Source organism: Rhinolophus hipposideros (genome assembly GCF_964194185.1).
Source record: "Rhinolophus hipposideros genome assembly, chromosome: 24".
NCBI lineage: Eukaryota > Metazoa > Chordata > Mammalia > Chiroptera > Rhinolophidae > Rhinolophus > Rhinolophus hipposideros.
The window spans coordinates 23574067-23598902 of record NC_138070.1 but is presented as its reverse complement, the minus strand read 5'-3'; the positions used below and the strand labels follow the sequence as shown (position 1 = coordinate 23598902).

The 24836-nt window shown below is 51.9% G+C and overlaps 1 protein-coding gene across 2 annotated transcripts in view; it reads left to right on the top strand.

The window, feature by feature from the left end:
• The window catches only part of TXNRD2 (thioredoxin reductase 2), a 48604-nt gene extending 35172 nt beyond the window's left edge, over positions 1 to 13432 (top strand). Inside the window, exons 12-18 of one of the 2 annotated variants that reach the window (XM_081037920.1) lie at positions 2481 to 2617; positions 5922 to 6017; positions 6794 to 6886; positions 8458 to 8529; positions 8678 to 8775; positions 11627 to 11835; positions 13140 to 13432. In XM_081037920.1, coding sequence (XP_080894046.1) covers positions 2481 to 2617; positions 5922 to 6017; positions 6794 to 6886; positions 8458 to 8529; positions 8678 to 8775; positions 11627 to 11750 — 620 coding nt within the window. In that variant the 3' untranslated portion in view covers positions 11751 to 11835; positions 13140 to 13432. The remainder of the gene's footprint in view (positions 1 to 2480; positions 2618 to 5921; positions 6018 to 6793; positions 6887 to 8457; positions 8530 to 8677; positions 8776 to 11626; positions 11836 to 13139) is intronic. The other variant, XM_081037921.1, reaches the window with a different exon arrangement.
• Positions 13433 to 24836: the final 11404 nt, after the last annotated feature.

Here is a 24836-nt window from a genome sequence, read left to right as displayed (position 1 = left end):
CTTTCTAGGACCGCCGATGCAGTTTGGCTGGCATCTGCAGGGTGTGTAGTTACATGGTTACCATAAGGCACACAAGGAAAGGCTCATGGCCTCCTGTAACTGGCCAGGCAGGAGTACCGGGGAGAGCTCAGGTATAGCATGGTCGGCATCAGAGCAGGTTGGTCTCACACCGCCAGCTTTGCTCTTGGACACTGCAGCCCCACCCCAGAGCTGTCAGCAGGTGGACCCTGGTAAGCTGCTATATGCAGTGCTCCCCAGAACCAGGGGCCTAGGGAGGAACCGGAGGGCTGAGCTGTGAACCTCATGCCTGTAGGGACCCTCAGCCCACCCGGCAGATCCCCACCAGTCCTGCCCACGGGGCCTAGCTCCTTCCTTCCTGAGGCTCAGCATGTTCCAGTCCCTTCCTGAGAGTCAGCCCCCAGGCCACCTGGGAAGGACACTGGCCAGGGTGGCATGTCCCTCTCTGCATGCTCATGGGTCTCCATTCACACAATTCAAGTGCCGGCATCAGCAGGGGTCTCAGGGCTCAGGTCACCCATGTCTGGTCTGGTCAGCAGTGGGTGCCAGCCTGCCTGGCACCTGATTCCTGTGGCCAAGCAGAGTGAAGACGTTGGAGCCGGCTCCCCACGAACATGAGAAGCACGGCTTAGCCAAGTCTCTGTTTTGACTTCCCTCTCCAGGAGAGCAGCTGGAGACGAGGTTTCCCTTTCACAGGGCTTGCTCTTCCAGATGTTCAGATTGGCACGACCCGCTATCCGACCTCTCATGTGTCGGAGCCGCCACGAGCTATGGGAACGAAACCTTTGAAACCATTCATCTTTGCCTTCAAGGGATCACCCTGAGCCTCTGAGTCCCTGAGGGGCCACCCACTGCCCGCCTAGGGTCAGGCAGGAAGAGCTGCTTTTGCCATGCCCTGGCTCAGCAAGGCCACGTCTGAATTAGAGAAAGCTGGCAGCTCAGCTGTGATGAGGCCCAGGGCTGTAATATATGAAACCCAGCAGGGAGGCAGCAGCGCTGACACCCTGGGGACCGCTATCCCCTGTGCCTCCTGGCCTTTGCACCCAAGAGCAAGATTCAACAAGCTGACTGTACCAAGTTGTATGTGTGGTGTGCTCTGCACGTCAGCCCAGGTCCTGTCTCAGGACCTGGGGGCTGAAAGCTAGGGCTGTCTGCTGGGCACGTGCCACGGGCACACAGGAGACGTGGAGCTGAGGGCTTTGTAGCATGGAGTTGCCACAAGGCCTGGCTTCTAGCCCCACTTTCTCACTGCCTGCTCTAGGTCAGCTCCCCTCCATGTGGCTCCCAGAGGACATCCCCCTGCCAGACTCTGGGGACACAAGGCCACAGCCTATCCATGCACAGTCTCGTAGCAGGATAGCAGCGTAAACCTACCATGAAATGCTGTCCTGCCCCTAATACAAGCCTGCAGGAGGAGCGCTGTGTGGGAGCTGGAGAACCCTAGGGTTGTGGAGACAGTGGGAAGGAGGGCAACCCACCCCAAGAATGGACACTCGTGAGGCTGTTGGCTCACCTGGGACCCAGAGGCAGGCTCCATGGAGACTGAGGCACCCCCAGCCAGGAAATGTCTATACAGGACAGGAGCCACAGCTTCTGTGAGGGGCATGGGCTGTGTATATTATGTGTCTTCCCCTCGGGGCATGATGCCTGTAGCAGCTGCATGGCCCTGTCACGCTGTGTCTGTGGCTGCTCTGCCACATCCATAAGGCGCCCAGGCCTGGAGTGGTCTGGCCCCTTCAGTGAGGAGGGGCTTAGAGATCAAAGTCTGGAGGCACATCGCTCTTGGGTCATCACTGCTTTGAGACCTTTCTGTGGGCAGAACCAGGAACTTTGTATTTTTTAAAAAGTCATGAATTTCCAGTTCAAATTTAACATTATAGAGTTTTAATTGTCCTCTTTGAATGACACATAAGATCTATTTGCAGCTTGTTTATTGTTAAGATATAACCCTGTGAGGTGGTTTAGTTAAAATGTGGGTTCCTACAGGCTATTAAACAAATTACCTTCTTATTACTCTGCCACCAACTTCACAGACAATCAGGCCCCTTTGTTTCAGGTTGTTTACAGGTCAATTTTTGATTTAACTTTATTTTTGAATATATAAATTGTGTATATGATTAAGAAAAGAAAATTGTATTACAGGGTGTGTTTAGAGAAGTCCTGTTCCCATCTCTGTCCCCTCCCGTTTCCTCCCTTTCTGAAACTCACTATTTCTACTAGTCCTGCTTCATTCTTTCATTGATTCTTTGTGCAAATGTAGGGGTGTGTGCGTGTGTGTGTGCACCATATGTACCAGTGTGTGTGTCTGAGGCCCGTAGAGGCCAGGAGCCTCTCGGCGATGTTTGTGTTTGATGTTTTACCAATTCTAAGTGGACATTCTGAGAAGTGTTTTAAATAAACCAAGGGATCTCGGTCAAAACCGCTAAAGAAAACCTTTCAGCCTTGCTCTTTATTTCCTTCAGGTCGAGTTCCAGAAACCAGGAGTCTGAATTTGGAGAAGGCTGGAGTAAACACCAACCCCAACAGTCACAAGATCCTGGTTGACGCTCAGGAAGCCACCTCTGTCCCCCACATCTATGCCATCGGAGACGCAGCAGAGGTAGGGCCTGTGCCCACTGCCTGACCCCCACCCCGGCCACCCACCCCAGCTGAGCCACAGGGACACACGTTACTCACAGAAGCTCTGGGCCAAACCCAAGTGCTTGTAAGCCTCGCTTTCTGGGGAGAATTGGCCGTCAGCTTCTGCTCTCTTGAAAGCTCTTCCTTTCTGTGGAGGGCAGACAGGGAAGGCTGAAAAATGGCTGAGAGCACCCTTAGCCAATTCCTGTCATGAACCTCTGTGTCAGCTTCAGGGGTGGACATTCTGTTCACACACACCACAGTGCAGGCCTCAACCTCCCCTCAAATGGGCTGGAGATACAGGGCTCTAGAAATGCTGCTGCTGGGCACAGCCTTGGGGCCACGATGGCCCCACAGTGCCGGGCCAGACCTCCTCACCTCAGTTTGCCCTCTGATCTGTGGGCAAGTCAGCACGCTCTCTCCCTGGGCTGTCCCCACCCCACTCGGGTCTTCCTGCTCTCTCTCCTGGAAAGCGTGGCACACACCACCCTGTGAATCCCTAGTGGAAGCCCCGTCTCCCTGTTTGGGGGCATCTAATCAACGCCCCTCCTCCCCTCTTCACGAGCCCCCAGCAAGACCTGCAGCTGGTCAGTTGTTCGGCAACTGCGCCCCTAAAGCCTCACGAACAGTTGTCCTATCCTATATGTGTGCAGCACATCCCGCGGAAGGTGGTTCAGGAGGGTCCCTGGTCAAAGGGGAGTAAGAAGGGCACCCGGCCCCCAAGATCCTACCAGGCCTCTTGGTTGTGAGACCTGCCAGCACCAGCACCCAGTATGTTAGTTTCCCGGGGCTGCCATCACAAATCATCACAAACTGGGTGGCTTAGAACAACAGAAATTTATTCTCTTATTCTGGAGGCCAGAATTCTGAAATCCAGGTATTGGCAGGGCCGTGCTCTCCCCGAAGCCTCTAGGAGAAGGACCTTTCCTCACCTCTTCTAGCTTCTGATGGCCCCAGACCTTCCAGGAGTGGAGCTGCGACACTGCAATTGCTGCTCCATCTTCACATGGTCACTCCTTGGGATGTCCGTGTGTCCTTGTTTGCCTCTTACCAGGACCCTTTCATTGGACTTAGGTCCTACCCTCATCCAGTATGACCTCATCTCCATCCTTATCTTAATTATATCTGCAAAGACCCTTATTTCCAAGTAAGGTCACATTTTGAGGTTGCAGGCAGAGGTGAATATGGAGGGGATGCTATTGGGCCTACCGTGATGTGTTAGATTACATCATGTAGTGACTGAGTGCCCACTATTGTGGCACTTATCTGGGTTCTGGGGCCCACTGCAGGGACAAAAGTCCTAGCCCTCATAGAGGGTGACATGCTGGTAGGGGTCACAAATAACAAATAACTATTTCAGATTCAGAAGATGCTTAGTGGCAGGGATCAGGAGAGACCTGGGAGGGGAGCGGTGGCAGCGCTAGAAAGGGCATGGAGAGCTCAGCGAGGACACTCATGCCCATGCGCATCCCAGAACCCACTTTGTGAAATGCCTGGGGGTAGGGAGGCCAGTATCTAATAAGTTAAGTGAACCCCTGGGTGGAGCACCCTGGAGCTGAAGGCACAGGTGGCAGTTGTCACCGACACTGTGGGACCATCTTTCCCTCAGTGTCACTTGCCAGCCTCTGCTGCGGTCAGGATGTTTTGGGGGCATGGACACATGGAGACAGGCCAGGGCAGGGGAGCATACAGGGCTGGGCCTTCCCTTTGTTCCTGAAGGGGCAGCCTGCACATCTGGCTTCAGTCTGCCCTGCCAGACATCCGGCCCCATGCAGACCCATCCTGCTGGGGCACCTCATAGCCCCAGTATACCAGAGGGGTCACCCACCAGCCATGGCCAATGCTCAGATATGAGCCAAGTGGCCGTCACTTGAGCCCTTCAGGCCCCCTGGCAATCCAGGCTCGTGGAATGATACATGGGGCACAGACCACTGAGCAGAGGAGGGCCTGAGGGGGCAGCATGGCTGGGGCGTGTGGTCGGAGCTCTGGCCAGTCCTCGTGCCGGGCCATCTCTGACCATCTGATCTCCCTGTTGCTGTGGATGGAAATGAGTGGCTTTCCGTGTCCTGGAGTGTCCTGTGCATTCGGTCCTCGTAGCCTGACAGTGCAGTTGCTCAGTGTGATCTCTGATGGCCTGGATGTGGCATTCTCTAGTAGTGGCCTTCTGTGTTCATCCTGTGAGCTGTGCCCTAAGGTAGCACCATGGGCTTGGGAGAGAGTGCTGTTCGCATCACAGACAATCTCCACCCACCACGGGAGCCGAGCAAGTTGGAGTTTTGTCAGCTGCAGGAGAAGCCTTTTGAGGTTTAGGGAGACACGTGCCCCTGTGATGTGGGCCACACCCCAAAGGCTCCCCAGTTTCGTGCCAACATAGCAGAAACCATATTTCAGACCATGTTGCTAGAAACATATGGTACACGCAAAGGCATTATTTATTCAGACATTCAGTGTGCTCACTTGGAAAGGTCATTCTGAGCAGTCACAAGAGTTAACGCCCCAGTGGTCCGTGGGCGGCCATTGTTTAGTGCAATATTGTGCGTGTGTGCCTGGAGGTTTCCGCACCTAGCCAGGCTCGGTGGAATGCGCAGCCTGTTCTCTGGAGTTATCTCTGTGGATCTCCATTCATTTCTGGAATGTCAAACAACATCTGCATTTCCTGCTGCTGCAGAGGTGATTGGCAGCTGATCCCAGGCCGACGCGTGCAGGAACGCTGGGGGCCATGCCACCCCCCCCCACACACACACACACACACTCCCCAGCAGGACACACCCTGGGACAGAGCAGCGTTCTGATTTGGGATTTGTAATGGGCTGTGACATGCAAGTTGAGCTGAATGTCAGGAGCACACAGAATGCTTCCAGGGCCCATTTTAGCCCAAATCCCAGTGAATGTGAATGGTTGACCGGTAGCAGGATCTCTTTTGAGCTTTGTCGAGGGGGCAGCTCTTCCAGGTCACTGACATGAAGAAGGGTTTCAGAGAGAAGCCGCAAGTGAGCGTGGGTACAATGGTGGGCTCATTAGCAGCTCACTTTTCTTCCGGGGAAGGGGTCATCTCCACAGGTGTCTCCCAGAGCAGGACAGAGGGAGCAAGGAGGGAACCAGCAGACCCCCCAAGGGCCCTGGGCACTGCTTTCTTACCTTAGAAGCCCGGCGGCAGACAGCACTTGGGAGTTTCTGAAAGGGATACACGTTACTAGGAAGGTGATGGATGGTGGTGGGGGGACTGCACAGACTCCACTAGACATTGTGCTTAACTAACCCTGTGCTGCTCCTTTCTCTGTCAGGGGCGGCCTGAGCTGACACCCACGGCTATCATGGCAGGGAGGCTCCTGGCCCAGCGGCTCTGCGGCCAGTCCTCAGACCTGATGGACTATGACAACGTGAGTGCTCACTGCTCTTCACAAGACTAGGTCCAGCCGGGAGCAGGCTGTGGCTCGTGTTGGGATATGGGGTTGTGCGTGTGTGTCTGTGTGTGTGCATATGGGTGTGTGTGCGTGCACGCCTGTGTCTGTGTGTGTCTGTGTGTGTGCATGTGGATGGGTGTGCGTGCACACCTGTGTCTGTGCGTGTCTGTGTGTGTGCATGTGGGGGTGTGTGCGTGCAGCCTGTGTCTGTGTGTGTCTGTGTGTGTGCATGTGAGTGTGTGTGCATGCATGCCTGTGTCTGTGTGTGTCTGTGTGTGTGCATGTGGGTGGGTGTGCGTGCACGCCTGTGTATGTGTGTGTCTGTGTGTGTGCATGTGGGTGCATGCACGCCTGTGTATGTGTGCATGTCTGTGTGTGTGCATGTGGGTGTGTGTATGCTCATCACGCGCATACATTTGGGGGGGTGTGCATGCACGCCTGTGTATGTGCACATGTCTGTGTATGTGTATGCATATGTGTGTGTGTACTCATCTGCACATGCATACATGTGGGTGTGTGTGCGTGCATGTCTGCATGTGCATTCGTGTAGGGGAGTATGCACGCCTTTGCATGTGCGTGCATGTATGTGCATGCACACGTGGGAGGTTCAGCTTTGTGGGTGCAGCCCAAGAACAAGTGAGTGAGTCTACCCACTGTCTGTGACCTGCCAGCATATCTGGGGACTTGGCCCAAGTGGGGATGCTTGATCTTGGGTTCTCAGGGGCGTGCCTGACTCAGAACCTGCTTTCCAGGTCCCCACAACAGTCTTCACCCCACTGGAATATGGTTGTGTGGGACTGTCAGAGGAGGAGGCCGTGGCACGCCATGGAGAGGAGCATGTGGAGGTAAATCAGGGCCCTGAGGAGAAGGGGGTGCCACAACATGACGCCTGTGTGGTACTCATGCCTCATGACATGCCCTTCCCGAAGGAGGCCCAGCAGGCGAGCAGGAGCTAGAAAGGACAGGAGCGGGGTGGGACATGGGGACCCAGAACGATGGTGGGAAGGGGCCTGTGAGATGAGTATTAGAGGGCGACCCCAGAAACTAGGGAGTTCTCCTTAGGGTGTGGCCCACCTCACAGGGGCACTTGTCTCCTTAGACCTGTAAGGCTTCTCCTGCCCTTTGACCTCTGCTCCCTTTGTCCCCTGCCCTCCTGCCCTGACCTGTCCCTGCCCCCAGGTACCTCGCTTTCCTGCATCTCCCCCTGTGGTTCCCACAGTCTCAACTTCCCCACCCCATGCCAGCCCCATGCCAGCCCCTGCCTCTACTCCTCATCTGTGATCCTCCCCGTGCCTGAAGGCCCCAGACAGCCCAGATTGGGTACTCACCCCAGAGGCAGGGAGTTTTCATCAGACAAGGCTGTTTCTGGGGTCTGCTCCAGCCGGCTATGGCCTGGGGGTGGCTACAAAGCGTGCCCCAGGTGGCCCAGCAAGATGTAGGGAGGCTTTGGATGCTGGAAGCTTTCAATGTGGCTTTCTCTTGCTGCTGCAGAAACTTGCAGGCGGACTGGTTAGAAATCAGACCCCATGTGGTCACAACAGCAGGGCTTGGTGCCCTTTGGGAATGAGTCACTGGACTCCAGGGCCTGCCCCTTGCCCCAGCGCCCTGGTCTCCTCCATCAACAGGCCAGGCCTGACAGGCCAGCCTTCCCCCCAGCACTTTATTTGCTATTTTTGTTTGATTCATCACAAGTACACTGGGACATATGTTCATGGCATTTTATAATGTTGTTTTATGTTTCACAATGTTGAATGGCCAAATACCCTTTGTTTGTTTTCTTTTCAATTCTGTCTTAGTTAGAACAATATTCTCTGAAGCTCCATTAATTAATAATGGCTGTGTAGCACATGTGAGGGCCCTGCTCATTTTTTACTCGGCCGCAGCCCCGAACACACTGTCGAGCCCTTCTCGGGTGCTGAAAGCCTTTGTCCGACAGCTCCGGTGTGGGCCAGGGGCTGCCCCGCGCCTCCCCCTCCTCCCTGCTCAAATGAAGGCCCAGCAAGCACTAGGGTGCCTGAGGGAGGCCAGATGGCCGCCCGCTAACCCACTCCTGCCCCCCACTCCTGAGCTCGCCCTGTCCACTCTGCAGCACCTACCTGGTCTGAGCTCCGGGGCGGGGCTTGGGCTCTGTGATGAGTGGTGCTTGGCCGGTGCCGTGTTCATGGGCGTCTCAGCCTGCGTGGGAGAGATTCTGCGCTGCAGACAATGTGGCTCCAACCGCAGGTGCCTGTGCGTGGGAGAGAGGGGTACTCTCCACGCCAGCCGAGCCATGTCCTGGCCCCAGACCACAACCTGTGGGCCGAGTGGGAGGTTCTGGGTTCCCGCTGCACCCACATAGCCTGTGGGACCTGGAAAGTGCCCACGGGGCTTGATTTGCGGCAGCTGCTGACTCCAGGAATCGGTATCTTGTCACCAGGTCTATCACGCCTATTACAAACCCCTAGAGTTCACAGTGGCTGAACGTGATTCATCCCAGTGTTACATAAAGGTGAGTGTCCTTATGGGCCCGGCCTGGGGCATGTCAGGTAGTGAGAGGGAGGGAAAGAGCAGGGCCCAGATAGGGGAGCTTCACACAGCCACACATGGCCCAGGGGTCCTGCCTCCAGCCAGGCAGCAGCTAACAATGTGGCTTTCAGATGGTGTGCCTACGGGAGCCCCCGCAGCTGGTGCTGGGCTTGCACTTCCTCGGCCCCAACGCAGGCGAAGTTACTCAAGGATTTGCTCTGGGGATCAAGTAAGTCCAGAGGAATGTCGGCGGTTACGTGATGCTCAGACTGGTGTCCCTCTGAATGTTGGCAGCACTACAGTGGAAAGTCTGCTGCATTGACGTTGCTTTTATGTAGTGTTGTCCATGTTTTCAGCAGAGCGTTTCCTCAGATGGGGCAGGTCCAGCCAGGCGAAAGGCAGCTTTCTTCTGCAGCCAAACACTGTTAAGCCAGCCACACCGAGTGTCTGTATATGGCCGGGGCCACCTGGGGAGCAATGGAGCAACCCTCTCCCTGGCTTGGCCCTGGGAGGGGGTGGGGTCACTGTTTGGGTCTCTTCTACTCAGAATGAGCAGTGTTGAGACCTTTGCTCATGGGGCCCATCGCCCAGGTGGTCACAAGTAAGGTCTCAACCTCCAATGTGCTGTGAGAGCCACCCCCAGGGCGGACGTTGGTCTACTGGAGCCCCAGCCATTTTCTGCATCTCGCCCTGTGTCTTTGGCATAGGCTGTGTCTTGTGGGGCCCAGAGCTGCCTGGAGCCTTTGCTGATGGAGGCTCTAGGTAGGAGTGGGTTGTGCAGGGCGGTGAGGAGGTTGGCAGCTGGGTGTGGGGCTGTCAGAGGCAGGATGGTGGGGTGAAGCAGAGGTGAAGGGCAGGGAGCGCCTGAAGTCATAGAGGAGTACACGTGAGCCACCTGGATTCCCACATACGCTTGGGGTGTGTGAGTGTGGCTGAGAGCCTTGGGGGTGGGTGGAGATGGGAGGTCTGAGCACAGGGCAGGGGCTCAAGGAGCAGGTTCGATACCCAGAAAGGCTGATGGAGGGGCTGCAAAGGCCAGCGGTCTAGCCTTCAGATGGGCCTGAGCCCTCAGACGGGGCACCCCGTCACAGAGCAGCCAGCCTCAGGCCCCACCGTTGCCTCCTAGCAAGGCAATCACTGGGTTGTGGGGTCAATTTCTCCTGGGTTGGGGGCAGGGGCTGGGCCTCAGAGGAGAGGAGAGCAGGCTTGGAGTCACATCTTTGGAACATGGTCTGGGTCCCTGGTCCCGGGATGCTCACTGCTCCCTGCTCAGCCTGGGACAGACGCTGCGAAGTCCTGCCAGCGCCTGCTGGGGATGGGCAGTTGACCCTGGTCACAAGGAGAGCAGCCGAGGGTGACCCCTGGGACCTGGCCCACGGACCCGTGGTGAGTGCAGGAGGCCAGGTTGTGCATAGCACCGCAGCCCCAACTCCAGCCTGGGGGGTCTCTGGGGCTGTCAGGACAGGGAGAGCCATGGCTCTCCCACAAAGCCATCCCATTCATTCTCTGACATGCTGGACTGACGCTGAGCTTCTGGAGCCATTTCCGGAGAGACTTTTTTTTTTTTTTTAAAGATTTTATAGGGGAAGGGGAACAGGACTTTATTGGGGGCACAGTGTGTACTTCCAGGCCTTTTTTCCAAGTCAAGTTGTTGTCCTTTCAGTCTTAGTTGTGGAGGGTGCCGTTCAGCTTCAAGTTGTTGTCCTTTCAGTCTTAGTTGTAGAGGGCACAGCTCAGCTCCAGGTCCAGTTGCCGTTGCTAGTTGCAGGAGGCGCAGCGCATCATCCCTTGAGGGAGTTGAAACAGCAACCTTGTGGTTGAGAGGACATGCTCCAACCAACAACTGAGCCACCCAGGAGCTCAGCGGCAGCTCAGCTCAAGGTGCCGTGTTCAATCTTAGTTGCAGGGGGCGCTGCCCACCATCCCTTGCGGGACTCGAGGAATCGAACTGGCAGCCTTGTGGTTGAGAGCCCACTGGCCCATGTGGGAATCGAAATGGCAGCCTTCAGAGTTAAGAGCATGGAGCTCTAACCACCTGAGCCACCGGGCCGGCCAAGAGAGACTTTTTAAAACGTGGCAACCTTTTTAATAATGCAACTGCAAAGGTCTGATTTCTTTAATATGCGAAGAGTTCTTAGAAATCAACACTAAGGATTATAGGACAGATCCGATAGAAAGATAGAGAACACGAATAGGAAATTCACAGGAAAAGAAACTAAAAGTAAGTAGAAAGCTGCTGTGCCTTGTTTGGAATTTAAGATGTAATTGAAACACCAAGAAATCCTTTAGGTTGGTGAGGGTGTCCAGTATCTGCACAGTGGAGACACTGAAGGTTTGAGCAACTCAGTGGAGTGATGACAGCAATGTTTCAGACACAGTCGGGAGGCGGGGCTGGACCCGCCCGTGAGGGCCTTCTGTCCACATTTGAAATGTACACACTGGTCTTTCGTGGTGGGAATCTTCCCACCAGATAGATATTCCAGCACATGTGTGCACAGATGTAAGAAGAGCTGCTTGTTACAGCCTTGTCTGCAAATGATGGTGGTTCCCTATGGAGCGCACTGTGCCCCCAAGGACTGAACAGTGCATGGGGGGTGGTTGCTGCTGAGCACGCAGGGGGTACGTGTGTGACAAGTACTGGGTGCGGAGCAGAACAGGGTTGGGGTGGGGTAGCGGCGGGTGCAAGCTACAGTAATAAGAAGTGGGCTTGGGCAGAGTGAGGTGGGCCTCACAGAAGGACCAGCTGGAGCCACCACCCAAGTAGGGCTGTGCCTGGGGGGCTGGGAGCAGCAGGGGGCCAGGCTGGAGCAAATGAGGGAGGGGGCAGGTGGGAGACGGGCTAGAGGTGGGGCTGTTTGGCCAGTGCAGGCACCAGGCATTTCCTTGGAGGGAGATGGGATGAGTCCAACAGGTGTTGGCAGGCGTTCCTGGCTACTGGCTGGAGGAGAGAGGGTGCAGGACTGGGGTGGTGAGGAGACCAAGACGTCCAAGGCCCTCTCCTTTGTGCTGCCTTCCTGGGGACACAGTGATGTGAACACACATCCCTGCGCTGCCTGATTCTCCCCTCCCCCTGCGTGTAGGTGTGGGGCCTCCTATACGCAGGTGATGCGGACGGTGGGCATCCACCCCACCTGCGCTGAGGAAGTGGCCAAGCTGCGCATCGCCAAGCGCTCGGGCCTGGACCCCACCGTGACAGGCTGCTGAGGGTAAGCTGCCATCCCTGCCAGGCCCAGGGCACACCGCACGCCTGCTGCTCCCACAGACCAGCCCTTCGGAGGCTCAGATCCAGGTACACATGTGGGGCAGGGGCTCTATGTAAAGGCAGAGCAGTGACGGGAGGAGGGTGGGGTACCACTGTGAGCTGCTCTACAGGTGTGTGGCAGGCTGCACCTGCCATGCCACCTCAGACAGGTGAGCCCAGGGCCCAGGCCACAGTGCCAAAGAAACGGGGCTGGGAAGGGAGCCCTGCACCCCTAGGGTACGACAGCAGTGGCTGAGATCAGGCCCTTTGTGGCAGGATCTAGGTAGGAGTGGGTTGTGCAGGGCAGTGAGGAGTTTGGCAGCTGGGTGTGGGGCTGTCAGAGGCAGGACGGTGGGGTGAACAGAGGTGAAGGGCAGGGAGGGCCTGAAGTCATAGAGGAGTACACGTGAGCCACCTGGATTCCCACATATGCTTGGGGTGTGTGAGTGTGGCTGAGAGCCTTGGGGGTGGGTGGAGGTGGGAGGTCTGAGCACAGGGCAGACCCACCCTGCACCCCTAGGGTACCCCAGACCCTGGCTTGGCTGCTGCTGCTTCCCACATGCAGGAAGTGTCTTGAGGCGGGGCTCACATCCTGTCTCAGGTGGTCTGTCCCAGATGGGACCTGGGTATAGAAAGTGTCCCTCAGACCGAGCTGAGTGGGCCTCGGGATGGGAGGAGCAGTCCTCCCTTTCCCGCCTTGCTCCACACAGAGCAGTGCTGGCTTGTTTCTCTCTTGCCCAGAAGGTGGAGATGCTGCTTTGTGCACGGCTGCCACCGCCCAGCTGGTTCTGTTAGAGCTTCGCAGAGTCAGGCTGGGCGGGCGGCAGCCAGGAGCCTTTAGCTATGTTGTTGACCCCAACTCTCTTCTGAGGAGGAAGACATCAGTGAGACCCTCCTTGACCCCTGCCGAAGGGAGGCCTGTGGTCAGGGCCTTTCATCTCCCAGTCTGAACATCCTCCAGCTTCCGAGGGCTGGTGTGAGGGGCCGAGCAGTGGCCAAGGGTCCCGTGGGCAGTGGGCCCAGGGCCTCTCCAGAGGCACTCTGAACACCTGCTGCACCATGGCTCCCCAGCCAGGGCTGCCTTAGATATGGACAAACAAAAGGCAGGAAACTCTTATCAGAGTGTCACACCTAACAGAGATGTTTTGTTAAGAGTGTGCCATAAATTTTTATCATTTCAAAATATTTTTCCCAGTATAAGTGCTCCCTGTGACGCATCAGCCTGGGGCAGGGGGAGTGAGGGCTCTCTTCGAGGCTTGTTTCTCATCTCCCTGTGTGTGGGCATGAGAGACATGACCAGGTGAATGCAGGGATGGTGTGGCCACCTCGTCTGACCGCCCCATCTTTGGCAGGACAATGGAGACCACGCCCAGGCAAGCCTCGCCCCTGTCTGGAGAGCCCCTGAGGTAAACTGCGTGGGGCAGCGTGTCTGGATGGATTGCCCATGTGTCCTGCAGGGATGGCTCCACCGGGGCTGTCAGCCCCACACCTGTACCTCACACCCCCCCCTGCCTGGACCAGCCCGACCAGGCCCCAGATGCCAGACAATGACGACCTGTGCAGAAACCCACCCTATGGGCTGCCCTTGTCCGAGCCCCCTGGCATTTCTGGAGTACAAATAAAGAGGGTGTTTCCCTGAAGCATGCCCCGCCTGTGACATCCCCGACATGCCCCCCAGGATAGTTAAGGCAGGGATGGGGCCTGGCCACCCAGCCCGTCACACCTTCCCCTTCATCACCTCCCCTCGTCATTTGGGAACTGCCTCCAGGTTGTGCTTCGATGGGAGCAAGGGCAGCGTCACCTCATTCCCAGCAGCCACGCCGGGGAAGACCCTCACCATTTTTCTCCAGTACAGACCTTGGGGGATCCCCCCTGGTGCCCTCTGCGCAGGTTTCCGTGTGCCCTGTAGGTGGTTAGGAGGGCTTTGTTTCAGAGCATCCTGCCAGCGGTGTGGCCCAGCAACAGGAGTGGGCAGGGGTGTTGGAGGCTTTCTGCCCCCTGAACGTCAGGCACCTCATTATGTTTCCATGGTGGCCTCCAAGTCAGCTTGTCGGCTGTGCTCAGGCTAATCCTGCACATTGAGGCTTGATGGGCCCAGGGAGCGCCCGTCGGCACCGGCTGCACCTGTCAGTCACCACAGAGAGACAGCGCTGACAGCGACAGGCAGGGCCCGGCATTGTGCTGAGGCTTTAGCGGTGGTTAATCTGGTGTCTTTCTTAAGAAAACATCACTTAGTCTGCTGGCCCGGGAGCCCTGGATGGGACCCTGCTTGTCAGCAAACAAAGGAATGTCTTTGCACCTTAATGGGCCTATGGGAGCCTCAGACTCGCCGTGTGAAGCGTGTGCAGGAGCTCTCAGACGCCCAATTAAGATGCCAAGTACTGGGCTGGGCCGGGCCCTCTCGACAAGTGCAATGAGAGATCATCCATGTCCCATTTAACGCACGGCTGGCAGCGCGCCCCTACCTGTATCCTGCGGGGAGGGCCACCTCTCCACTGGGATGAAGTGTTCCCCTGCCTCGGAGGCAAAGGTGAGGTCTGCAGAGGTCAGCTAATCGCGCTGCCAAGGCACAGGAAGGGCCTTCAGCTTCCTCAGTTGATCGACCCTTGCCTTGAGGCAAACAAGGAACCTGAAATGGCCTTTTTGCTTTTTGTCATAATGGAAATAATGCCACCTGTGGGCTGAGGATCAGGAGTGCCCGTCGCTGGTAGACAGAGTGCCATCCACATGCGTGTGTCCCCACGGGCCCCCGGAGGGTTTTCTCCACATGCCCCTTTCTCCGGCATGGACCTTGCTCCAATACACCTGCTGGACCTGTACTACCCACTCTCCATGCTGTGTTTGGCCGGTGCCATCACCTAGAAGAGACTAAAGCATCCTTGCTGCTTGGCACCGCCATCCTCACTGTCCAGTCCTGTAAGGAATAGCTCTTGGGGAATGCCTCCTGTGCGTTGCTGAGGCTCCATAGGCCCCGTTCTGGAGGCCCCAGACCCACTCGCTCTCCCAAATTGGGGCTCAAACCCTGCCAGTAAAAGGTGGGCAGGGGCCTGGCCCAGTTCGTGAGCAATGAGCATTCCAGGTGAGATCCAGCCACAAAGGGCCTGATCTCAGCCACTGCTGTCACCTGGGCCACATGCTGTGTCACTACGTGCTTGCCAGGCATGGGGCCCAGTGACTTGGACGTCCCACATGCACTCACCGCTCTGGTGGGGCCTGGGGATGAGACCCCAGGGCCCCAGTGTGGCAGGATATATGGATAGCCGCTTCACTCAGGGCAGGGCCACTGTGCATGTGGGTCTCAAGGCTAAATAAGAGCATGGGTGGCAGGACAGACGCGCTGAGCTGCAGTGGTGTCATCCCACAGTCTTTTGCACTGCACTTATCAAGACCACCTGGCTCCAGGCTCACTGAGGGGCCAGAGCACTACAGACCAGGTGCTCTCCACCTGGCCCCAGGGCTGCCTTCCTGCCACCTTTATGTGTTTTTATGGTGCAGTGAAAATATGATTTTAATTCCTCAGATTGTTTCACGTAACCTACAATTACCCCCAGCAACGTCCTGCATGCTTCTGCTTATGTTTCCAGATTGGCCCGCTCAGGCGCCAAACCACCCCCTCCCTGCCTTACCCTTGGCTCTGAAGCCACGCAGGTCACCCTGTGGCTAGCCACCACTCCTCTTCCTCCCCTATGCCCCTGAAGTGCTGTCCCTGAAAGTCCCGAGGCCCTTTGGGAGGCAGGTACACAGAATGAGTGACAAGCAGTTATCTAGGGCTGGACTGGGAACAGAAGGGGTGAGACAAGAGAGGAGTGGGCCTGGCCTGAGGAGGGGATCTGAGACTGACATTAGGGGGTGCAGAAGGGGGCATCAGCTCATTGGAGGTGGCCGAGATGCTCAGTCCTCCTCCAAACCCTCTGCAGGCTGCTGGTACCTCCCCAGCATCCCACAGCCCTGCGCATATCCCCCAGCTCTGCTCAGTGGTAGCAGGGAACACGTGCCATATGTGTGTAGCAGCTATGCTTGAACACAGCTTGGGAAGGCCTGGCTGAGGAAGTGACCACCATGCCAAGCCAGGGGCCCTTGCAGGCGGAGTTGCCCTGTGAGAAACAAGTGGGCGTCAGGTGGTGCCTGTGGCTCAGGGTGTCTGTGCTTGTGGCCTCAGGTTTGGGCTTGCCCCTGAGAACTAAGGGGTGTCTTGTCCCACAGCATCTTGGCCACACGCCTCACTTCATGTAGCCCAGGCAGCAGCTTGGAGGCAGAGACAGTGCCCTGGGCCCCAGCCCACTCTGCAGCCTGAAACAGGTCTGAGCCACTCATCCACAGCTCACTGCTGGCTGCAGAGCTGCCGGAGCTCCTGCAATGCAGGTGGCCCAGAACCCTGCAAGAGGGATGCCCTCACTTGGCCGGGCAATGTGCTGGTAGGGGGCTGTGCCATCTTGAGAGACCCATGGCCTCCGGGGCATATCGCTGAGCCCTCTGGACCCTATTCCGGTGACCTGAGCCACCCCGGTGAGGGGCCGCCTTGCATGGACTCACTGCCCTGCAATCACAGCATTCATTGGAAGTGCACACACTGGTGTCTGGGTCTTATGATTTCATCAGAGTCCAGGCCAGCGTGCGGAGGGGCAGGCCACCAGGAACCATTCCTGCCTCCCAGAGTTGCTCACAGCCAGCTGAGCCTCCCAGGATATATGGATAGCCGCTTCACTCAGGGCAGGGCCACTGTGCATGTGGGTCTCAAGGCTAAATAAGAGCATGGGTGGCAGGACAGACGCGCTGAGCTGCAGTGGTGTCATCCCACAGTCTTTTGCACTGCACTTATCAAGACCACCTGGCTCCAGGCTCACTGAGGGGCCAGAGCACTACAGACCAGGTGCTCTCCACCTGGCCCCAGGGCTGCCTTCCTGCCACCTTTATGTGTTTTTATGGTGCAGTGAAAATATGATTTTAATTCCTCAGATTCCCAGGACCCTTCTGGGAGCCACTTTTCCTCCCTCCCCACCGTGGTGTCCCTGGGTGCCCTTCTCCCAGGCCAGGTCCCCTCCTTGCCCAGCCTGACCAAGCCTGCTCTATCCTTTGCCTGCCCACTTCCTTCTTCATCAGTGCCCTCCAATCAGCTGGGCCCACCCCTGGGACCTGGTCAGGGTACACGGTGAGCAATGTAAGCCAGTCACTGCCAAACACAGGTGGGGGAGGTTCCTCCACTCCCGGCCTTCTGCACACCCAAGCTGAGGGAGGTGCCTAACACTCCACCGAATAGCTTCTCTGCTGGGCGTTTTCCAGAAGGAGGGCTCCCCAAAGCTGTCCAGACACCATTTCTGTGCTCCCCACTACCTAGGCCGGCAGGAGCATGGGGGAGCTGAGATGCCAGGTTCCCCCTCAGACAGCCTGGTGAAGGAAGGAGTTGCACAGGTGCACTCAGGACAAGTCCAGCTACAGGTGTCCCAACTTGGGGAATAACCAGACAGTCATTTTAAGATTCTTCAATAGGCAAGAACTTCCAAGAGACTGATAATCAGAACTGGAAGAGACGTCAGTTCATGCGGAGAAGTCTAGTCACATATGTGAGTGCAGAGTGGTTGGTGCCCATGCCCCCAGCTAGGGGTCCCCACCAGGCAGAGTCAGGGCTGAGTGACTCCAAGAGTGAAGCCCTGGGGAGGGGGCAGAGTGGACAAGGCTTTGGGTCGATTTTATAGATGCTGCTTCTTGTTCCACATGTACTTGATCATGGGACGGCATGGGCTGCAGCCCTCAGACCTGGGTGTGACGTCTTCGGCGCAGCACGGCCCAGTGCACTCTCCTGCAGACCCACTCTGGGCAGGCCTGACCTGCTGCCTACTCTGCCCTTTGCCCACTCCTCCCCCATCTGCCGCCCCTGCTCCAAGCAAGCTCTCAGGTTTCTGGTCCTACCACCGAGGGCTCCAGGAGTCCTGCACGTCCTGGTCCCTGGCCAAGCACCTGTGCCTGTAAGGGCAGTGAAGAAGCTGCCGAGTGGGCCCATGGGGCTCAGCAAAGCATCTTAGAGCTGAGCTCGCCTAATCCCAGCCCCAACGTGCTACGGTGCTCGGGTTTCCCTAATCCCGAAACCTAAACCAGGTCCCAGCAGACGTCCCAGTGCCATTCGAGTGGGCAGCAAGAGGACCCCTCCCGTGTGCCTGTTGTGTTTGGAGCTGACCCCCACTAGGACAGGACAGGGAGTTGGGCACCTACATGGGTGAAGATCCAACCCTGATGAGCCCTGGTGAGCTCAGGAAATAGCCGAGCCCTCAGCTGCTTAGCTGGTCCAGGCAGGAAATTCAAAACCGGCGGCGACAGCAGAAATGATGGGCAAGGCAGGCCCACCTCAAGCCTGCTGAGGTCCTGGCCTCTAGGGTTTCATGGGACAATGATCGGGCCTTGTAGTTCCATGAAATTGAGCTTTTTTATTTTTTCTAATAAAATCGGGATCTTTTTGGCTTATAACTGATGATCAAATAACACCAAATGCTTGGGAATAAAGTAGGACCATAAACGAGACCGTGTGACCTTGTTATGTAGCAGCTGGGGGTGGGGGGGTTAGGAGCCAGCTGGGCCCAGCTCCCTGCTCTGACCACTGGCCACTGACCCAGCTATGGCTCCCAGGGCACTGGGCGCCGGACACGTGTGTGAGCACCCCAGCATAGGGCACCTCACAGGCTTCCATTGTATAGTTCCATTAGTGAGGCACACAGGCCACGTGTGGTGAGAACAGTTAATGGTACCTTGTAGCCTTTAGCATCTTTGAAGAATTTTCATACCCATAAATTCCCCCAAAGCAGATGTAATTAGCTCGTGAGCTACCAGGGTTGATATAGGAGACAGAATGTGAGGAGATCAAAGCAACGTCCGGATGTGTTTTTTTCGGGCCTCCCACTTGATGAGTGAGAAAACCAATGCCCAGACCCCCCAGAAGTCCCCGTGGGGCGCAATGGTGCAACCACGCCGCCACCCTGCCCACTGAGGCCTCACTACCAGGCCCCTGCCTGCGGGAGAGGGTGGGTGGGAGGCAAGACCTCTGCACAGCTTCAATGGCTCATTGTTCAGCCCGTGGTGGCTGGAATTGGGCCGGTGATTATAATAATAAAGTCTTAACAATCAGCAGTGGTTGGGTTTCCATAGCTTGGGGAGTATTTGATTTTCAAAGTCTTTGGCAGGGGAGAAGATGTACAAATGGAGTGTGTTGTTCATACCAGCCCACTCTAAGCAAGTCAGAATCCCATCCACCGCCTTTACGTCTCTCAAAAGGTACCGTACCTGTCAGCTCCCTGGTGCCTGAGCACGTCAGGGTGGGAAGCTGCAGCAGGAGGCCCAGGCACAGTGTGAATGAGTCCTGCCTTCACCAGCTCAGACAAGCTCTGACCCCCCCACCCCCACGCTCCGAGGACCGCCATGAGGACCTGATACCTGCCACGGTGGAGGCACTCAATGAGTGGGATCAGTCCTTTTAGCCTTCCTTGTGCTTTCTCCCACAGCACACACCTGGCCCTTGTGCCTTTATTACGCTGTTTCCTCAGGCCAAAGATGGGCCTCTATTCTCTGCCCTGGCTAGCTCCCTCTCTTTGGTTAAGATTCAGTGCAGGTTTCTCCCTCCAGGAAGCCTTCTCTGACACCTGGCAAGAGTCCAGCTTAGGACTTCCATCCAATGGTGTTTCTCTATTAGCATTCTTTCCTCTCTTGCCCTAAAGGAGCCTCCCTTCTCACACCTTGGTCCCCAGCATGGCGCCACATAATTGGTGCTCAAAGCATGCCTGTCAAATGAATGTTGGCGTGAAGTCTTTATGTGATATTTTCTATTCTGAATGTTCATGATGCCCCACTCTGCAAGATCTGGGTACGTGTGCTCCACACACACTATACCTCCGTAGAATCTGACCCGATGTCCTTCAGCTTACTTCCTTTCAGTCCTGATGTGCTAGGGCCATGCAACGTGGGTGGGATATTAGATCTGCTCTAAGCATTTCATCAGGTAGTGTGCCCTAACTACAAAGGCAGGCACAGCTGAATCAATGTAAAACAAATGTATGGATAGGCTAGTCTGGGCAGTAACTGAGCAGCTTGTATAGGGCTTACTTTTCCACAGGTAAAAATGACCAACTAGAAAAATAGGAAAGATAACTGTTTGAAGCAGTCAGAAAATAGAGGGAATCCAACCACTGGAAGAAGAGAAATGTACAGGGTGAGATCCATGTTTATACTACTTTTACCCCGAGGGCCATCTCTAGCACATGACAGGCGTGACTAGAATGTGAGAAGAAAGCTGTAGTCCTATTGGCTTGAGGTGCCAGAGAACCGAGTTTTGGTTGGCTGGAACATCAGGAAATGAGGGAGAAAATCCTTTAAAACCTGCACATAAGCTCCCCTTAAATTCTTGTTTGACTCCTGAACTGCTCGTGCATGGTTAAGACTCAAAAAGTCCAGGAAGATGATAACAGAGACTCAGTTATCGCCTACCACAGGGGAAGAGACAGTTTGAACCTCAAGTCCTGTAAAGTTACAGGGACTGTGTAAAAACACTGTGGGCTCACCATTGGAAACACAGAAAGTTCATGCCGTAGGAGAAGAAAGTATGTTCCAGGACTAAAGGATTTGCATTAGGGCTAAAGGCAAAACTGCAACAGATCCACCCTAACAAATATAAAACCAAGCCCCCAGAAGTTCACAATGGAAGGCCTGCTAAAATAAAAGTCAGTGCACATCAGAATAAAACAGAATCCAAAGCCTCTTAAAGTGCCACAGACAATGTCCAGAGTGCAATAAAAATTACTAGACATGCAAGGAACATGAAAATGTTCTAACCAAGAAAAAAGTTAACAGAAACCAGCCCAGAGATGATTCAGATGTTGGAATTAATTTAAAAACAGCTATTATAAAGATGTTTAAGTACTCAAAGGAAAAAAATGGTCATAATGAATGAACAAAGGGAATTTAAACAGAGAAATGGAAACTGTAAGAGAATCAAATGGAAAGTCTAGAGCCGAAAAATACAACAAATGAAAATGTAACTGGATGGACTTTAACTGATATTGAGAACAAATTGGAGATGGCAGAAGAAAGGGTCAATTAACGAAGACAGATTAAAACAAAAAGAAGTCTCTAATCAGAAAAATACAGAGTAACACTAGAGGCAATGTAAACCTGAGAGACCATATTAGAAAGTCTAAAATGTGCCTCAGAAGGAGAAAGGAGAAAGAATGAGGCAGAAAAAAATATTTGAAGAAATAATGACCTGAAAGTTCATGAATTCTAAATCAATTTACAGATTGGAAAATCTCAGCAAATCCCATATCAAAAAAGGTTAGCAAAAAAAAAAAAAAAAAAGAAAAGAAATGTAACAAAAAAGGTTAGCAACAAGTTCGCGAACTTAATTGTCAGACCTCGTATTCATATCAAACAACATAGACTGCAAGAGAAGGAACTTTACCAAAGATAGGGACATTTCATAATGAAAAATGACTCAATGCATAACAATCATAAATGTGTATGCACCTAAAAACAATTGCAAAATTAAAATGAGAAATGGACAAATCTATACATATAATGAGAGGTTTTAACAATTGATACAATAACTAGACATATTACAGAAGAGCTGAACATTATCAGCCACCTAAGCCTAATTGACATAGAATACTGTACCCAACAACTACAGAGTAAACAGGTTTTATTTTCAACAAAACCTGGTTTGTTTTCTCTTATATTCTGATGAGTGGCTTTTTAGTTAGAGCTTTATTAAAAATTATAATAATATTTTGAGGTATAATTTACACATGATAAATTGCACCCATTTAAAGGGTACAATTTGATATGTTTTGACATATATATATACACATATAATACATATATATATATACACACACACACACTCAGGAAGCCACCCCAACAATCAAGATACAGAAACTTCCACCTTCCAAAATTTCCTTTTGCTCCTTTATAGTCTTTCTTTCCCTCCACTTCCTGCCCTAGGCAACTACTGATCAGCTTTCTGTCACTATTGATTAGTTCACATTTTCTAGCATTTTATATAAATGGATTCATACAAGTATATGCTCTTCTGTGTGTCTGACTTCTTTCAGTTGTGTAGCAGTAGGTGATATTAGTTCCTTAGTTCCTTTTTTTTTTTTTGATGAGTGGGTTCCATTGTATATATAGTTTTGTTTATCCATTCACCAATCAGTGGGTATTTGGGTCTTTTTTGGCTATTATCAATGAAGCTTCAGTGAATGTTAATGTACAACTCTGAGAGGACATATGGTTTCATTTCTCTTGGATTTACATCTAGGAGTGAAATGGCAAGGTCATGTAGGTATACGTTTAACGTAGGAATGCCAAAGAGTTTTTCTGAAGCGATGTATCATATTCCCACCATATTCTTCACATTCCTTTCAGGCACACATGGAACTTTCACCTAGTAGACCATACCCTGGGACGTAACAACAATAAAATAACAAAAAGGATATTTTGAAGATCTCTCAAATATTTAGAAATTAAACAACATACTTTTAAATAACCCAGGGATCAAAGAACTCACAAGAGAAATTGGAACATAATTTTTATTGAATTATTATAAAAACACAACACATCATTATTTCTGGGAAGCAGCTAAAGGAGTGGTTAGAGGAAAATGTATAGCTAAATACTTATGTTAAAAAGAAAAAAGGTTTATGTTTCATGACCCAATCAACTTCCTTATGAAATCAGGAAAAGAAGAGCGAATTCAGTCCATAGGAAATAGAAGAATGGAAATAATATAAATGTGGACATCAGTAAAACAGAAAATAGACAGCAGAGAAAATCAGTAAAATGTTGTTTGAAAAAAAAATAAAATTACCAATATCAAGGATAAAAGAGGAAACATTGTTCTAGAGCCTACAGGCATTAAAAAGATAAGGCAATATTATGAACAAATTTAATTCAATGAAATTGACAAGTTAGAAATGGACAAATTATTTTACTTTCACAAGAAATAATGCCAAACTTACACCAGTTGTTTCAGAAAGTAGACAAGGGAGAAACACTTCCCAAGTCAAGGCTAGTATTACCCTGATATCAAAGCCAGACAAAGACATTACGGGAAAACAAAATTATAAACCAGTATCTCTCAAGTACATAGATCAAGGTTCTTAACAAAATATGAGTGGTTGAACCTAGCAATACGTGCAAAGAATTCATTCATATGGCCAAGTGGGGTTTATCCCAGGAATGCAAGTGGTTTTACCTTCACCATTCAATCCACGTAATCTGTCACATTAACAGAATGAAAAAGAAAAATACTCTGATCATTGCAATAGATGCCATAAACGCTTTTGACCAAATTCAACACCCACTTATGAAAAAATAAAAATCCTGCAAACTAGGACTCAAAACTACCTCAATCTGATGAAAAGGCATTTAAGAAAAACATCCACAGCTAACACCAGACTTAACGGTAAAAACTCAGATACTGTCCTAAGATTAGGAATAGGTCAAGGATGCCAACTCCTACCACTTTTACTGAATTGTATTACTAAAAGTCCTAAGCACTGGAATAAGTAAAAAAAAAATAATCATACAGTTATATGTATATACAAGTATATGTACGCATCCATATATTACATACAGCTATACAAATGTATATATATGTATATATATATGAAAGAAAGGACAATTGTCTTTATTTGTAGATGACATTGGCACAGGCATAGACAATTCTAAGAATCTATTAAACAACTACTAGAGCTAATAAGTGAATTTAGCAACAGCACAAGATAAAATGTCAATTATAGTTTTGTATACTAGCAAAGAACAATTGGAAAATAAGAATTTTAAAATACGATTTACAATAGCATCAAAACCCATAAAATATTTAGACATAAATTTAACAAAACACTTGCAAACCTGTGCACTGAAAACAATAATAATTCCTAAAAGAAATTAATGAAGACCTAAATAAATGAGGAAATATGAACTGTTCACGGAGTAGAAGACTTGATATTATTAAGCTGTTCCCTATCCTCAAATTTATTTATAGGTTCAACACAATCCCAATGAGAACCTCATTTGAAGCTGAAAAGCTGATTTTTCATAGAAATTGACAAATTGATTCTAAAACTTATATGGATATGCAAAAGAACTAGAAGACTCAAAGTCATTTTGAAAAAGGTTAACAGTTGAAGGACTTACACTATCTGATTTCAAGTCTTGCTATAAAACTACAATAAATAATACATTATGTTTTGGGCCAAAGGACAAAAATTAGTGGGACTGAACAGAGGACCTAGAAGTAGACCCACACAAATGTAGTAATTGGATTTTAACAAAAGTGCCAAGGTAATGCAGAAGGGAAGAGGATAGTTTGTTTTTGTTTTTAAGCAAATGGTGCTAGAATAACAGGGATGTTTGTATGGATAAAAATGATTTTCAACCTGTAACTCTCATCATACACAAAAATTAATTCAAAATACACCATAGATCTGCATGTAAAAGGTAAAATGCTAGAACTTCCAGAAGTGAACACTGGAGAAGTTCTTTATGACGTTGAGGTAGCAGTTTCCTAGGGAGCAAAAAGCACTAGCCATCAAAATGTAAAACTTCTACTCTTCAAAAGATACCATTAAGAAAATGAATAGGCAAGTGACAGAGTATGTATCTGCAACACGTATATCTGACAAACGCTTTTTAATCCAGAATGTATGCAAAAGCAATTAATAAAAGATGACAAACAACCACATAAATGCATGCATGTCATTAGTTATTAGGAAAATGGAAATCAAGACCACAATGGTATACCAATCCATTCCTGCCAGACTGATTAAAATAAAAAGATTGACAATACCAAGTGTTGGTGAGGATGTGGATCGACTGGAATTCTTATACATTGCTAGAGGAAGTGTTAAAGTTCCAGCTACTTCAGCAAACTCTTGGATACATCTTATAAAGTTAGATATATGTCATGTTATTGCTATCCCACGACCCAGGAAGTTCCAATTTACCCCAAAGAAATGAAACCTTATGTGCACAAAAAGAACTTGTTAAAAAATGCTCATAGTAGCTTTATCCAT